The sequence below is a fragment of the Parambassis ranga genome, chromosome 5 (genome assembly GCF_900634625.1).
Source record: "Parambassis ranga chromosome 5, fParRan2.1, whole genome shotgun sequence".
NCBI lineage: Eukaryota > Metazoa > Chordata > Actinopteri > Ambassidae > Parambassis > Parambassis ranga.
Genome location: NC_041026.1, coordinates 29,131,356 through 29,146,932, shown reverse-complemented (window position 1 = coordinate 29,146,932; position 15,577 = coordinate 29,131,356). Strand labels below are relative to the sequence as shown.

Below are 15,577 nucleotides of genomic sequence, written 5' to 3'. Positions count from 1 at the left end.
CATCAACCCACTGATACACATCATCATGTTGCTAAGTGAGGAGGCTATTATGTTTTCACTACTAGTGCTTTTAATTGAGTCATATGTTATGGCTCCACACATGCAGAGATCACACTGCACTCTGGTAGCTTTACTGCTAGGAAGTGGAGTGAATGGTTGTAAAAGGATAGCCTCTCCAGACATGTAGGTATTAGTGTTTTGCTCTCCAGAAATTTTTTTGGGGGGGGGGCGGTGCGTCTGATCTCTGCTAATGTCATCAGTCACCACCGTGTTAAGTTAAGTACCATTTCCTCTGGGTCAGGCCTTTATAGCAGGGCTGCTTTCTGAATGCCTTCAAAGCATGTTAATGTTGTTAATAAGACTTAGGTGCATTTTTGTGTTTTGCTTAAATACTGTCTCTCATTCATTTCCAGACTGTGGTTTATTGAGGACATGCAGATGGATGGCTCTTTGTGTCCTCACATTTGTTCTTGGAGATGACGAAATCCTTAAGACAGAATCTGTAAACATAGATGCCATAATAGTTTCACAAAAGTGGAGCCAAATCATCTCGATTGTCCCTTTGTGCCTGGCTGCAGCATACCTTATGAACCCCACCTCGTTCACCCTGTTAGTAGATGGAACATGGACCCAACTAAAAACTAAAAGTACTCCTCAAATACTTTTTTCCTAGAAATGGTTTATGGCTTCACTTTTGTACAATGAACAGAGGCAGAAATACATTGTCCTCATGTTATACAGTCAGTGGCTTCAAACTGCATTTATAGCTAGCTTAATGGGAAGGTGGAATTGTAAAGGGAAGAGTGACAATAACTATACTTTATCAAGATCATTTCATGGCATATCTCATAGACGCTGTTGTTACAGTTTTATGGGAATGTAATGCAATGATGATACTATATCTGTGAAAGCACAGTCATGCACTGGGTATAACATTTCTTGCTCTTCTGGTTGTTTGTAGACGTTTACCCCTGCCTCAAGTCATTATGCTAAGCTTGGCGAATAACCATCTCATTGCTCTTAGTGCTAGTATTGGTATCTGTATTAAATAGAAATTATTTGTTATAATCCTTGAAATGATCTTTATGCTATGACATAGCACATAGAGGTGATTTGTGTGTAGCTGCTAAAATCTTGCTACATACCTAGTGGACCAGAATACACTGATGGGTTGTTGTTGTTCTTGATCACTACATGTATTTCACGCTTGCTGTGCATTATTCTGGCTATAACACATTGCAATGTTTAAGCTCAGCCTTGTTGACTTTTTTAGGTGGTCCGTACCTAGGAAATGCTAATGCTGAGGTCTTGTCTCCACTCTGTTTAACATCTTGCAAGCTTTCCAGTATTACCAACCTGCTTTAACAGACTGAGCAGTGATGTTGTTCTCATTTAACTTGCTAGCAAGACAGTTTTGCATGTGCCTTGTGTTTTGACAAATGCAAGGCATATGTAGGTAAAACCAGACACTGGCTCCCAATCTATCTTTCTGCTTCTGTACTGCTCCTCATCCTCTCCTGTGTCCCTCTTCTTCTCCTCCTCTACCCGGCTGACTTGTCAGCAGGAAGGTTTTTCTTATGAGCCGGCACCTGTTCAAGGTTTCTTCCTGTTAAAAGGGAGTTTTTTTCTTGCCACTGTTGCTATTAAGCGGGTTCAGGATCTGGGTCTCTGTGAAGCACTTTGAGACAATTCTGATCGGAAAAAGCGCTATATAAATAAAATTGACTTGACTTGACTATACTATACACCATTTTAGTTATTTTTCGGAACACCTTTAAACATATGACATTAAGTCAAATCAAATGTACCTTATCATGGACTTTTCTTGTTTTCTTTCCTGCCGTCTAGTATCAGCATTTTAATCGGCGCCCCGAAAGCCAACACCAGCCAGCCCTATATCACTGAAGGAGGAGCTGTGTACTTGTGCCCCTGGAGCCAAAGTAACTGCAGCATTATCAACTTTGACAAGCAAGGTAGGGTGTCTTGTTAAAGAAGAATTGATGGTTGACTTTTTAATGCCCACACAGTTCAACATCCAAAGTCCTATGGAAATTTTCCCTACATCATAATCGCAGCAGTAGTTGGTCAGGAACAATGTTCCAGGATGTAAAAATGTCACTTACCCCGGTACTGTTAAACAGTCGGGACAGGATCATGTAGTAAACACTCAACTGTCTCTAACTAGGCGTAAAAATGGCTGAGAGAAGCTATAGGTAGCATCCCTATTTAAACACCACAATGTTTGACCCAGAGGTCAGAAGTGCGGCTCCTGCCATCTTACCTCTGCTAATCTGCAGGTCATGTGTCTTGATTGACACCACCCTTTGATGTCTCTCTTAAATGGCATCTCAGTCTCTCCCTCCACCCCACCCTTTAGCTAACTTCTCCAAATTGGGGCATAAGTTGTGTTTGCAGTGTTTTCACAGAGCTTTGATTTTTTTTTTGCTGGACTTGGTCCCAGTGTTGTGAGCAGTCTTTAATTAGTGCAGAGTCATTATGGGGGGCAAGGACCTCAGAGGACCAGGGTTGCCCCCGGGCCCCACCAGGAAAATAATCACCCCCATCAGAAATGCAGGAAGCGATAAGGACCACTGTTTGAGGATCACAGGGTGTGACTTATCGTAAGTGTGCGCTGAAATTGAGGTTTACACAGACGGAAGGCGGCGAGTTTGCGAACTGCATACACAAATACACACCTACAAACTGTTTAACCGTGATATATTGTAGAAAAACACACACACACACTATTACATCTACATGCACATGCTTATATGTTTACATTTGGTAGTCTCACATTTCCCCACTGTGGGCCTCAGGATTCATGGTGTGTTTGAGGACATAGGCCAGACTCCATTAACCCAACAGAGCTGCAGCCAGGAGAGTTTAATGTCACCACTCTGCTACACACGACAGCCACATATATCAAAGAGTAAAAGCAGTTAGAGCCACATTTAAACATTTCTTTCAGTACTTAAACAGGGACCGAAGACAAGCATTTTTATTTCTTTTTTGTTAAATTGCTTTTAATGGATCGAACCATTACTTTTTTGTATGTGAAATAAATTCACATTTAATATAAAATAGGGTCTGACAGGTAATCCCAGCATCGTAAACTTTTATTTAATACTTGGATCTAAAGACATTTTCCCATACATAAAGGGATCAGGAAAAGCGATCAATATAGAAATATCAACATCTTAGTTTAATTTTAATTATTATAACAGAATGTTGTTGAAAAGCTGTAATGCTGCTGAAGTTGCAAAATTAAAACCTTTGGCAGGCAACCACACACACACACAAATATACACACACATGCTCGTTGCACTCCTCCACCTCTCCCTCCCCTCCCTCATCACTGCCAGGGCCTCCTCTTTAAACAGATCCTGACAACGAAGTACAGCCGTTTGGGTTACAGTAACAACAAGGTCCAAGTCTCTTTGAGCCGTTTGATGTCTGCCATAGCATGGAGGATGGATTAAGACTGCAGACCCCGGGAACAAGGCCATAAAATATCCATGTAAAAAGCCAAGAACATGTGGGGAACACTTTCAGATGAAGCCGTGACAGCACGAAAATCAAACACTGATGACACAGGGAGTTAAAATAGCAGCTTCTGACATCACCGAGGTTACTTCCAAGTAACACTTTCTGAGGACTGAAATGTGTGGGCATAAATCTTGCTTTCCTTTAAAATATGATTCTCTTTTATATGTTTTTGCAGGTGATCGGTATTTTTATATAAATGACGTAAACACTCAGGTTGAGTTCAAGTCCCATCAGTGGTTTGGAGCTACTGTACGTTCCCATGGCAACAGCATACTGGTAAGAATAGTCATGGGATATTTGGTCAGTATTGGAGAATAAATCTCACCTAAACAGTGTGTCCTACTTGTTTAGTGTAACTGCTCTTAACACAAAGTGTTTTTTGTGCATGTTGTATTGATTTAATCAGCAGATTTCACTGTCAGGGATTTTTCCATATGGGCTTGTGGAAGTACTTGCGGGGGATGCTTGATTTACTGTTAAGAATGTGTTGCAGAACAATTTCTAACACTGACTCTCTTCCTGCTTGAATGAAAATGAAATAAAAAGTGACTCTTGAAACACAAGTTTGTTACTAAAAATATACTCATTGTGCAGAAAATGTAAAAGCATCCTTAGTTTAGCATGGCCGCATCCAGCCAGTTGTTAGAAAACATGCATATAACGGCTCTCTTGTATTGTTGTAGTCCATAAGTGGGACTAGATTGCTGTAGGTATTTTAAAACCAGGTAATTGGCTAGCTAGCTGGCTAATGTTATTCTACAAAATCACTTCTCTCTCAAATTACATTGCCCCACCCCTTCTAGGGGGCGTGTAGCAGGTACTGAGGCCCCATGATTGTAAGCACACATTTTCATGCATTGAGACTCTACAAGTATGTATCCTCCAAACATCTTGGCCTTTAAAATGATTTTTTTTTCCAGGCTCACAAACGAGTATAAAATTACATTTGTTCAAGACATGATTTTTTGTACCATCTTGCAAAATCTTGCAATTAACATGCTAGCTAACTCATGTTTACAATGCACATGGCTTTTATCTGTCTGAATGACCTGTGTTAGCAAAGTACCTATAGATACATATAAAGTCAGACATTTGTGTTTCTGTGCATTATCCTGCCTACAGGAGAGAGGAATCTTATTCATTTCATTCATAAGAGTAGCTTGCAGTGCCCCATCCTTTACAATTAGAGATCTATGCTCCCATTATTCCATTGATAAAGTTTTTTTACTATTTACTTGTGTTGTCTGTATATTTGCATTTTTACATTTTTTGGTTTTGGCTAAAAATACTTGAACCGGTTTAACTTATGTACAGTAGTCACTGCATCTTCCCTCTGTTGTATCCAGGCCTGTGCTCCCAGGTATTACTGGAGGACTGAACATGACACACCTTTCGCCGATGTTACAGGAACCTGCTACCTCTCTGTAGACAGCCTCAAAACATTTGTGGAGTATGCCCCCTGCCGAACAGGTGAACTACAGCAATCACAAACAATTCCCATTGTGTGGGAAATATGATGTGGTCATTTTTCATGAAATGGAAAACTTAACGGTGTCTCCTGTGCTTTGGTCCTGGTCACTGCAGAAAGACATGGACCTGCTGGACAGGGCTATTGTCAGGGGGGATTCAGCGCTGATTTCACCAAGGTAAGACAATATTTGTCATCGATTCCAACATAATCACATGAAAGCAGTTTCTGATGTAGTAGCATAGATAACAGTCTTATTGAAATTCACCAGTGATTAGTGACACACAGAATTCTCAGCTCTGGTTACTGTGTGTGTGTTACAGGATGGGAGGGTTGTGCTTGGAGGACCAGGCAGCTTTTACTGGCAAGGTGAGCTCAGAGGAATTTGGAACTGCATGGATTTTTTTAGAAGATATCTTAATTTTTCTTTTGACAGAGTCAGAAAATCAATCCAAGAGCCAGAGTTCAAATGTCACACACAGTGCTTTACCGTTTTGTACCCTTCCATCCTGCAGGTCAGCTTATTTCAGCCACCACAGAGGAGATTGTAAAGGCTTACTACCCGTCTTACTTTCTGTTGTCGGTCACCGGACAGACTCAGACCCAACAGGTTCATGCAAGCTACGATGACAGTTACTTGGGTGAGGAAAAACACATTGACACTAGCACAGCAGGTCCTAATAGTGTATATAAACTACTATTGTTAGTTTTGTCCAGAGCAACGTTTCTCATTTGATATTCATTTTTATGGTGGTTAGCAGCTTCCTGTTATGTTTGACCCCATGACCTCACCTCTAGTGCCATCATCTGGACAAAACTGATCCAACCTTAAGATTTTCTAGAGGATCCCCAAAAGATTGATGCATTTCATGTGGGATCCTTCATCATGTTTACCTCACATCCACTTTGTTTGGATTGCAGTGTATTTGCTATTTTTGAGCTTACATATAAATATATAACATGACATATCATAATCTGATCATTACCATTGAATGTGTGGAAAGTAATTCTAGTATTACTAGAGCATACACTATTCATACTTGATTATCTTTTGCCCAGGACAGTTGTTTTGCATTTTAGCAACAATTTAAATTAAAAATCTTTCCTTTTTCTTTGTAGTGTTTTTTGTTTGTATTTGCTGTGTCTTATTGTGTTTTCTGTCATCAACACCAGCAGCAAAAAATAAAAATGCACATTTGAGCTGCTTATTCCAAGTGGATTTGTTTTAAGGCAACAAAAAGAAAACAATGTTTTTTCACTTTACATGATGGATAATAAAAGCCTGTTTAAGGGCATGCATTCTGTAATCTGTGAAGAATTACACTCCTTTCAATGAATATAAGAAACTAATGCCATTTCTGCTGATTAATCCTGCATTTATATATGTATACAGCACCCCTGATAACACTGAGAGCTACATAAATGTTTGGAAAATCTGTGTGGAGTTAGACAGAAGTGAGTTTAGCAGATTTCTGTTGCCTGCTCCTCCTCTTCATGGGGGTAAAGACAACATTAATCACTACTAGCACAACACACATGACTCTCTGGCCAACTGTCAGCTGTTGAGTTGAATTGTGGGTAATGGAGGCACCAGGTTTTGACAGGGATGAAAGAGGACCATTGTGCAACACTTTCATTGAAAACATCAGAATCAGAAATACTTTATTATTCCCAGGTGGAAACATGTTATTGCACCTAAACCTTCATCTATCTTTCTGTTTTTCATGCTCTCCTTCTCTCCTGCCTGCAGGTTACTCTGTAGCTGCTGGAGAGTTCAGTGGGGATGCCGAGGAAGGTAAGGGTCATATTTACAGTACGGTGAACCAAATGCATGGCTGAGTGCGAAGCTAGCTGCTCAGTCTCGACACATGTTTGTGTTGTAACGGAAAAGGATTATTAAGTCTTTCAGGAAGTAAGAACATTTGGAAACCCAAATAATGGAAAAAAAAATCAGATTTTTTTCCCTCTCCTCTCCTCTCCTCTCCCCTCCTCTCCTCTCCTCTCCTCTCCTCTCCTCTCCTCTCCTCTCCTCTCCTCTCCTCTCCTCTCCTCTCCTCTCCTCTCCTCTCTTTTTTTTTTTTTCCTTACAGATTTCATCACAGGAGTTCCAAAAGGACTCATGCTGTATGGTTTAGTAAGGACTTCTCACATTTACGTTTTTTAAATGCATATAATCTACAATATATAATAGTGTTTGTGTCTTTTTTTTCAATAAACAATTCTGTTTTTTAATCACAGGTGACCATATTAAATGGAAGGGATCTGACATCTCTGCTGAACTTGACAGGGGAGCAGGTATGTGCACATCTGGCTTTTCTGCTTGGCCCCTGATTTCATATGTGGGTATGCATTTAAGGTGGTAAGGAAGGGTGAATGATGAGTGATGAAGGAAATTGCCCTGTGGAGAGGAGACCTATAGAGAGGTCAGCGGTCCAGCTTACTGTACGGACAGCTCAGGGTTTTTCTGAAAGCTATAAATCCAACCCAGACAGAGCAGATACCAAGACAGCGTTCACACTGTCACTGTATGGATTCACTCATTAAGTAGTCTGCTCATTAAGTAGTCATTATTCTGAAAATAGCTTTTATTTTGAAAATCACTCATCACTGCCAATTTAACTGAGAGTGTGTTTAACAAATAGACCTTACCCTGGATTTACACCAGAAGAGAAGCAAAACAGAGCGGAACAGAAGCGGTGTGTTTTTGTTGCATCTCCAGCTCGACATCAGTTCATACTAGGAGTGTTTCTAAAGCGCAGTGTATCTGGGCGTATAATACAAGCTCCCGCAAGGTTCACAAATTCACCTAGTAATCTGCCTGTTTACCTGATAGTCAATGTCCTCTCTACTAAAACCTCTGTTTACTCCGTCAACACACGTACACACAGAGCAGCTTCTCACCTTCCACTCTAAAACAGCTGCTGCTTCTCTCCCTGCCTTTTCATTTTTTGATATGGTCTCTCCTCCTACATGGCTGTGGCGAGAGGTTAGTCTCACAGCATTTATTTTGAAAATCTCCCGGAAACTCTGGTGTTCTGGTGCCTGACTTCCTGTCTGCTGGATCTATTTGTTGCAAATTGACGTGTCTTGGATGCGATACAGTTAAAAAATAGAACCGGCGTGTATCTCTTGTGAAGGGACGCGAATCTATGCTTCTGATACACGCTGCTATGCTTCTGGTGTAAATACTCTCATCCAATAAAATGGAAGTATTTCACGGCAGCTGTCACTTCTGGTGTAAATCCAGTGTTACAGAATGCGGGTATAGAATTTGTGAAAACTAGTAAGAAAAAATCTCAAAACCCGCTCAATAACTAAGAACAAACTGAAACAATGGAACAATAAGCACACCTATTGAGAACAGAGATAAACTGACACAAGAGCAGGTGGAGCACAAGATGGGTGTAATTGAACTCAGCCAATCAAACAGGTGGAAAACAGAACAGCAACTGACATGACCCATATTAAGAAATAATAATCAAATCAAATAAAAAGTAAATGAAGAACAATTTGGTTTATTTAGTTCAGTCTATCAAAATTAACGTAAGGTAGAAAATAGGTAAAAGGAAAATTAGGTAATATTTCGGTTTTTATTATACAGCGTGACTTAAGCTCCGAATTCGCTTCAGTTCGCTTCAGTTTAAAATGTGTTTTTACACTGAAATCACTTTAGGAAGTGATCTGTTTACAGCTAATACTTTGAAGGGGAACAAACACTAAAATTTCCTTATATCCTATCCTTATAAGAGCATTTGATCATGTACACATATGTGTGAGGGGTTTCAGCGTGGGAGGTCATTGGTGACTGCACCACGGAGGAGTGAACCTGAGGGTGGAGGGTGCTGAGTAAACCATTTGGTCATAGTGAGAGTGATCTGAGGTAAACCCCTGGCTAATTGTTGCTCTGCTGTATGTGTAAGAATACTGGTCTCTCTGTGGGTGCTCGAACCATGCTGTCAAAATCAGCTGTAAAAACACACTGATGAGTTTGTGCGCAGGAGGCCCTGCTGGGTTGGTAGATGAAGCTGCTAAATCTTTTATTTGGTATGCTGCAAGGAAAGGTTGATACTTGGAAACATGGGGAAACTTATATTGCCACTGAGTTAATTTATCAACTGATGTGCACAAGTCCTAGCTACGTCTGTATGCTAAACATAGGGGCTAGCTCTGTAATTTACTCATTTTAGCAACGGAAAAATCCATACAAATGCAAAGATATATTGGACTATATGTATGACAAAACTTTGCTACCAAGGATTTGAACTTTGTCCTGAGCTCCAGTTTTATTTATATTGATAAGCATTGATATGAGCTGTTTTGCATGTGTGACACTGGAATACAGTCCCAATATACAGTCTTGTTTTTCACAAGGGAAACCCTTGTGAAAGGGTTCCGTACAGCTAAAATACTAATCACTTTAAAGTGAGAGAGTTAACTCAAGGATGCAATGTGACCCTAATTTATCATATGTGGTATGAAATCAACCCGGAAAAACCCTGGTCCCATGAGTGGCCCGCAAAGAGTCAGATCCCCTACCTCACCTAAATCTACAGAAGCTCAACACTGAGCTCCATGAAAAGGGAAAAGAGGAGACCCCAGGGGATTGTGGGATTGAGAGATTGAAGAGGAAAGCTTCTGATGGTGGTGGTGTGGTGGTGGTGGAGTGTGCAGAAAAAAGAAAAAGGACACAGACGGAGTAAATGAAAGAAAAGAAAGGGATCTATGCACCATGATGTGATTACAGCCAACTGGGTCTCTTGTAATGCGTTCCAGATGGGGTCCTACTTCGGGTACGCAGTGGCAGCCACCGACATCAACAACGACGGGTAAGAGTCATGGTGACACAGATGGTGAATGAAATGAGGGCAAACTAAACAAAAAACTAAAAGTGAGTTCACTGTAACTGACATCAATATTTGACTTTCTGGAGGTCTCCCACACTCTCACACTATAATGCATCATGAAAAATTCCTTTAATCTGTGAATAGTTCCTTTCTGACTGAAGTTCTCATTTGTCCAACTTCCTCTAAACTTCACAGCCTGCAGCTTTTTGCTGTGTAAAGGGACACATGATTTCTTCATATCATTCCATCACCCACATCTTTACACAGAAAACTGCCATTTCCCCTGATTACTCAGCTTCCATTGGTCCTTTACACAGTTTCAATTATGATGAGTGTTTAAAGAGAAAAAAAAGGAGCCTTTTTGTCTTTATTTATGTCCTTTTACTTTTGCTTGCTCAGCCTGGATGACCTGGTGGTGGGAGCACCAATGTTCATGCGCCGAGGGTCCAGCGGGCGCCTGGAGGAGCTGGGTAAGGTGTATGTGTACCTGCAGAGGGCCCCTCTTCTTCTGGAGCCAAGCCGGTCTCAGCTCCTGGGCCCTCAGGTCTTCAGCCGGTTTGGCACCTCGCTAGCTCCATTGGGTGACCTCAATCAAGATGGATTCAACGGTAAATATGCACCAGGCAGTATGGATGGTACACCTATGGGAAGTCTCGCCTCTTGGCAGCCATCGTAGAATCCACCTCAGGGCAAGAACCTCATGCAAATCAATGACTTAATGAAGTCGACATGCTCATGATCAATGAGCTTAATGAATAGATTAAAAAATTGATACAAATACAGATAAATGGTGAAGAATGGGATCACAATGAAGTTAAAAATATTCTGAATGACAGTTCCTCACATGAACCACCATATGTTTTGCCTGTTTTATCTGACAAATGATTCAACCAGTAATTAAAATGATGATTTAAAGTTCCATTGCTGGTTTGACCTCCAGCTGTGATCCTGGCAGCAGCAAACAAACTACTGTCAGTCCACATTTCATTCATTATTCACCATAAAACACAGAAAATCACCAGAAATCAAAGAGTCCTACCCTACTCCGAAACCATCATTGCTGTGATCAAAGGCTTTAAGCTCACTGTGCGCAGTGTACTCACATGCAGTGTGTTGTTGCTTTCTACAATCAGACATGGCTATCGGCTGTCCCTACGGAGGAGACCACCAGCAGGGGTTGGTTTTCATCTATAACGGTTATTCCGAAGGACTGACAGACACGCCCACTCAAACTATTTCCGGCCAATGGGCTTCTAGCTCTTTCCCAGCCGGTTTTGGCTTAGCTCTGCGAGGAAACACTGATCTGGACCAAAACGGATACCCAGGTATTAGGCATTAGAAATTAGCATCTGTTTACATCTTACATCTGACAAAGATTTTCATCTAACTCTTTTCTTGCAGATCTGATTGTTGGTGCTTTTGGGGTGGATAAAGCTGTGCTATACAGGTATGTTTATACACTTTATAAGAAACTTTATGGCAGTTATGTGGACTCTTACTATTCTTCTGTGTCTTCAATCAGAGCTCGGCCAATAGTGAGCGCCAGTGCATCTCTAACAGTGCAGCCCAACATGTTCAACCAGGAAGAGAGGACTTGTTGGCTGAGCACAGGCAGTGAAACCATCTCTGTGTCTTGGTAGGGGCTGTTTTTAAAAAATGTTTTTAAGCTACACATTTATGTTAAAAGGATTAACATAAAAGATTATACATGGTTTGATCCAACTGACAGTGCAGCTCTTAAGGGCTCTGTGACAATAACAGAACATGGAAAGTCTTGCAAATGTTACGTAACCCACATCTTAGTTTGTACTTTACTTCAAGAGAATGTCCAATGACTTCACAGTTTCCTGTCCGCTCTGAAATACATGCTATTTATTCTTAGATCCTGTTGGGGGGGGTGTGGAAAGGGGAAATTCACCAGCTTTCAATCTCAATAAGGCTGTTTCCATAAGTCCAGTTTAACCATCGTATTAAGTGTGGAACATTTTTAGACTGCTGTGACGCGTTTGCCAAACTTGCTGGCTTCTTAGAATCTGTCCAGTAGGTTGATACAAGGAAGGCTTGTTTTTGTGCTTATTGGTGTTTCTGCTGCTGTGGAAACCAAAAGGAGAAGAGAAGGAGGAGGAAGAAAGGTTTTGGTAGCTACTGTACATGGAAGGAAGGAAATGAGTGCAGTTGTGAGTTTTGAAAAGGTTGGAAAAAGGTTGTAACTTTTCTTGAAATGAGGAAGATGTTTGTTTTTGCTAAAACTCTTTACATAGTCTTCTATTTATGTTCATTTACTGATATTTCTGAAGCTGTTTTCCTTTAGGATTCAATCAATCATAAACTCAAGACATGTTTTGGCTGACACACAATTTTGGGTCCTTAAACACAAGGAACTTACACAACCCTAATATTTATTTACACATAATCAACTAATTAGGCCTGTGTTGTAACTTGTAACCCTTTTTTAAACTGAGATAATTTAAGAGATTTAAGATTGTTTAGACCTAGAATTTCAAAAAGTATACAAAATGACGTAAATTTTGCAAAGCAAAAACAATAAATATGCATACACAATGGACAGAATAATACAGTTGGTAATCTAAATTTAGCTGAATTTTAGCTGGTTTCATTTAATGCATGCTAAAACCCCTTATTTATTGTGAAAATATTTTGATGATTACATCATCTATTTTGATGATTACATCTTCCATTTTAGGATAATCCCTCTTTGTTGGTTTCTGCATGTTGTCACTCAACACTAGTGAATCTTTGTTTTTTACTTATCCATGGTTATCTAAGCCCAGTCTGAATGATAATTTCATGTAAAGGACTTTTGTCATAACTATATATATATAACATACCATGTCAGATGGTTGGCAGCTAACATTAAAACCACCCAGCCTTTTTTGATCTATTATAGCTAATGTCAAAATGACCCATATTGCCAAGTCTGTTATGGTCTTGTATTTTCCTCCTTTAAGATGTATGTGTCAGGATGACACAGTTATAATTTGCACACATATAAAGGTCTGATGATGTGATTCTGCCTCCTAGGTTATGTTGCTTCTATCAAACACATTAGGTATTGCTGTTCAGCTGTACACTGCTTGGAAGTCCTTAAATTAAGATAATAAATAATCCTTCTAATTCACATAACCCCAACTATTCTAACAGTATTGCACTTAGTTGTAATAAATACTAATAAAATTTATTTATACATTGAAGTGCTTTGAAACAAACAGGTAAGCTTAGCGTGTGTATATGCTAATGTTTTTTCTTTGTGTCAAACCTCTAGTGTCAGCATCAGTTTCTGCCTGCTGGCTAATGGGGAGCACCTCCCCTCTCATCTAGGTGAGCCATGCACACACACACAGATGGTCCCAATTACCTTGCTTTTTTTGTTCGCCACAAGTATGCTGGACCTCACTGTGGTCAATTTGCAGTTAGGATCAAGATAAAAGAACAATAGTGTAAATACAGAGTAACTTGGCGGGCTCCGGCAGTTTAGAAAAGTGTGTGTGTGTTTATTTTAAGTGAGTGGGTGTGTATTGTCTGTGTTTTCTGCATAGTTGTTGTCCTGTGGTCTTACAGCAATGCCCCGTGTGTTTCTGTACAAAGAATGTTCAGCAAATGTAACATATGTGCATGCAATCCTACATACAAGCATGTAATGTGTGTTTTCGTGGCTATGCATACATTAACAACCATTTTTGTGTCCACGTGTGTGCGCTCTGAAGACTTTGTGGTGGAGGTGCAGTTGGACAGTGTGAAAAAGAACCAAAAGCAGTCCGTCAGGAGGACTCTGTTCTTGGAGAGCCAGCAGCCCAGTCTGGTGAAGAACTTAAACGTCAATAAGGGAATCCAGCAGTGCCATAACAGCACGATCTATCTACGGGTCAGTCACACTAGATGTTTTTGCACCTCAGCATACAAGATACATCTAGACATCTAGAAAATGCTAACATGCTAATGTTTATGATTTGTAATGTATCATTTTAATTTTGCATGTTAGTGAAAAAGACTGTAAATATAGTTATTAAATGAGGTTATGTTTTATTTGTTTATAAGTCTTATTGTAGGAGGCTTTGGCTAGTCCTTACCTTACCTTACCTAATTTAATAAACAAGGGGCGTTATAGAGACAAAAATGTAATGTCATTTATGTACCAGGCTGTAGATATAATTCTGCTGTATAGCTGGAGATTTTAACATGGACTTGACTCACTCCAAAAGACACCCTCATGTGGCCACTCCAGGAACTGGATTGTAGTTTTTTCACTACATTTGTCAGCCTCTGATACCTGTGGGAATTTTACAGGCACCTTTCTCTCTCTCTCTCTCTCTCTCTCTCTCTCTCTCTCTCTCTCTCATTCTCTCTCTCTCCAATTCCAAAGCAATAAGACTATTCATATTATTGCACATTTGTCAGAAAATAGCCTTAAAAGTGTCAAACTTTGGCAACATTACAGACATATGCTACATTGTTTTCTTTTTATAAGTACATAGAATGATTTCGAGTCATTTTGCTGTATCTAATTACTCAGTTTCCTTTTCTTGTATGCTGTGTAACATAAGTGATTTATATTTTTATGAGTGAAATTCCATTTTAAAAACATTATAGAATGATATGAAGCCTCAGATTGTTATCACACACAGATTATTACAGCTAAACCAGTTGACACATATCTTCCGGTGTAGCTAGACCTCTGCTGGTTTCCATTGGATCCATTTAATCAGACGGTTTTACACCTGCATTTCCAGGTGAACGTGGTTAAGTTTTTCACAGAGCTTAAAGTCATTTTCTAATAGACAGGGTTTGAAGTTTCTGTAAGGGGAAACTACTGCAGTACCAATCTTCTCATCACTCAGTGGCAAACTGATCAAAGATTAGGCCTGCCAAAGTCACTTATGTCATATGTGTAGATGTGCCCTGTTAGGCAGAATGATCGGAGCAGAGGGAGACAAACATACACTCACCTGTCAGTCAGCACTTATCTTTCTGTGCTGCTCTTTCTGTAAAGAGGCCGCATCATTGTGGCGCCTCAAATAGAATCACGCCACAAGAAGGAGACTTTAAAAGACCAAATTCCATAAACACCAAATTCTCCTTATTCTCCTTATAGGCCAAATGTTGCTGTAACATCTGCTACTGATTTGTAAAATCTTTGGTTCTGTGTTTCATTTTCTTCAATAAGTGACTCTGCATTTGTTCATGTAGCTGCTTCTTTCTCTGTTCCAGCCTGAAGAGGAGTTCCGAGACAAACTGTCTCCCATTTCCATCAGCCTTAACTTCAGTCTGGATACTCAGGCCCCACTGGACCGGCACGGCCTCAGCCCCATCCTCAATTATCAGACTGAACAGCTGATACAGCAGAAGGTACATATTTTATCTGATAGGAGGAAATTAAGTGTAATAGAGGTATTTCATCACTGCCCTGCCTCTTTAAGACCCCATTCACACTGAGGAAATCAATCCGGCTAGAGCGGGATTCTGGCCGTATCTGGATACACCCGGATAGTTTTTTTCTTAGTCTGAACAACGCGAATCCATATATATCCGGATAGATCTCGATCCACCTCTCTGTGGTGGCTCTAGCCGGATTGGCTCAAATGTGGCTCAGGTCTGAACACAAATGCGGCTAGTGAATCCCGCTAGCGACGTGATACTTCCGGGTTCACTGGAACAGCGTCCGGGTCGCGTACAAAAGCCGTATGTGAACAACCGTCGAACT

The 15,577-nt window shown here is 40.3% G+C and overlaps 1 protein-coding gene across 2 annotated transcripts in view; it reads left to right on the top strand.

Annotated features, from left to right (window-relative positions):
• Nucleotides 1-15,577, top strand: part of LOC114436018 (integrin alpha-5-like) — a 35,617-nt gene that overhangs the window by 4,149 nt on the left and 15,891 nt on the right. For both annotated transcript variants that reach the window (XM_028406055.1, XM_028406054.1), the window contains exons 2-18: nt 1,849-1,973; nt 3,722-3,822; nt 4,893-5,016; nt 5,131-5,192; nt 5,338-5,383; nt 5,530-5,655; nt 6,765-6,809; nt 7,105-7,148; nt 7,253-7,309; nt 9,788-9,840; nt 10,258-10,466; nt 10,992-11,183; nt 11,260-11,305; nt 11,381-11,494; nt 13,142-13,197; nt 13,584-13,741; nt 15,085-15,222. In XM_028406055.1, coding sequence (XP_028261856.1) covers nt 1,849-1,973; nt 3,722-3,822; nt 4,893-5,016; nt 5,131-5,192; nt 5,338-5,383; nt 5,530-5,655; nt 6,765-6,809; nt 7,105-7,148; nt 7,253-7,309; nt 9,788-9,840; nt 10,258-10,466; nt 10,992-11,183; nt 11,260-11,305; nt 11,381-11,494; nt 13,142-13,197; nt 13,584-13,741; nt 15,085-15,222 — 1,696 coding nt within the window. The remainder of the gene's footprint in view (nt 1-1,848; nt 1,974-3,721; nt 3,823-4,892; nt 5,017-5,130; nt 5,193-5,337; nt 5,384-5,529; nt 5,656-6,764; nt 6,810-7,104; nt 7,149-7,252; nt 7,310-9,787; nt 9,841-10,257; nt 10,467-10,991; nt 11,184-11,259; nt 11,306-11,380; nt 11,495-13,141; nt 13,198-13,583; nt 13,742-15,084; nt 15,223-15,577) is intronic.